The following is a 1273-nucleotide window of genomic DNA, read 5'->3' on the forward strand; positions in this document are numbered from 1 at the left end:
GTCTTCTGGGACAGTGCAGATTCGTAGATCAGATTCTGGAGCAGCATCACAATCCACCTTCCCTCAGAGACATTCTGGTGTTTCAGCTACACGATGTTCTACTTGTGGTAGGTTTCACTTCGGGAATTGTTCTAGAGATGGTAATCCTAAGGTGTGCTACCAATGTGTCCAAATAGGTCACATCGGGAGGGATTGTCCTGTAGACACGACACATCCATCCTCTAGTTATGCATCAACACCAACAGCTTTGGCATCTTCTCAGACTCATTCTGCATCTGTGCGTCAGGGTGGAAATTCTTTTGTCATAGGTTCAGGAACATTTCAGCAGCGAGGTAGAGGATTTGGTGGTAGAGGTCAGATACCAGTAGGAAGAGGTCAGGCTCGAGTGTTTGCTTTGACTCGTCAGGATGCTCAAACATCCAATGCAGTATTTACAGGTATACTTTCTATTTGTTCTAGAGATGCTCATGTTTTGTTTGATCCTGGAGCTACACATTCTTTTGTATCCTCGTGGTTTGCTACTCAACTTGGTAAATGTTCATCTTCTTTAGAAGAGCCAAATTCATAGCCAAGAATCTAGCTAAGGCTTGATACTCCCTCCTCATTTTCCAAATTCTGTTCGTGGAGAATCTCGACTCACCACTCTCCACCACCATGTCCTCCGTTGCACACCCTCTAAAGAAGCGAAAGCTCTACGACTCTTCACCGTCGGACTCCCCACACTCTCCACCGCCGCAGCCGGAATCAACCGCCCCCTTTCCTCAAACCCTACTTCCTCAATTGTTCTCTCAGATTGAGATTCTCGCCAAGCGAAGAAATAAAGACGCAATTCGAAACCTCTACGAATGTCACAAGCGAATTAAACGTTGCCTCTTACAGAAACACGTTCCACCCACACCTGATCTTGACCAGAACTATCTTGCTCTCATCTTTTCTTCCAGAGGTTGTATGAGTGTAAAAATAATTGTGGCCGATTTTATTCCTCGATATGCATGTCACTGTCCAACAGCTTTGGAAGCTGCAGCTAAAGTGCTTATCAATATGCATAACTTGACATTCGAAGTACCACCTGTGAGAATTGAGGACCAAGGATGTTTCGTTGGTCAAGGTGATTTGGAACCCAATTACTGGAGATGCGACTTGGGAATTGGAGAGCAAGATGAGAGAACAACCCCAGAGCTATTTATCGACGCATAGTTTCGAGGACGAAACTAATTTTAGGGGGGGAGTAATGTAAGACATAATTTTAAAGTACACTTTATGTATTTTATAT

General features: G+C 44.2%; 1 protein-coding gene across 1 annotated transcript in view; it reads left to right on the forward strand.

Annotated features, from left to right (window-relative positions):
• The first annotated feature begins 654 nt into the window (after positions 1–654).
• The window catches only part of LOC140920508 (uncharacterized), a 12807-nt gene continuing 12188 nt past the window's right edge, over positions 655–1273 (forward strand). Inside the window, exon 1 of the mRNA XM_073368791.1 lies at positions 655–1071. Coding sequence (XP_073224892.1) covers positions 655–1071 — 417 coding nt within the window. The remainder of the gene's footprint in view (positions 1072–1273) is intronic.

The sequence above is a fragment of the Cicer arietinum genome, chromosome 5 (assembly GCF_000331145.2).
Source record: "Cicer arietinum cultivar CDC Frontier isolate Library 1 chromosome 5, Cicar.CDCFrontier_v2.0, whole genome shotgun sequence".
In the NCBI taxonomy this organism is placed as follows: Eukaryota; Viridiplantae; Streptophyta; class Magnoliopsida; order Fabales; family Fabaceae; genus Cicer; species Cicer arietinum.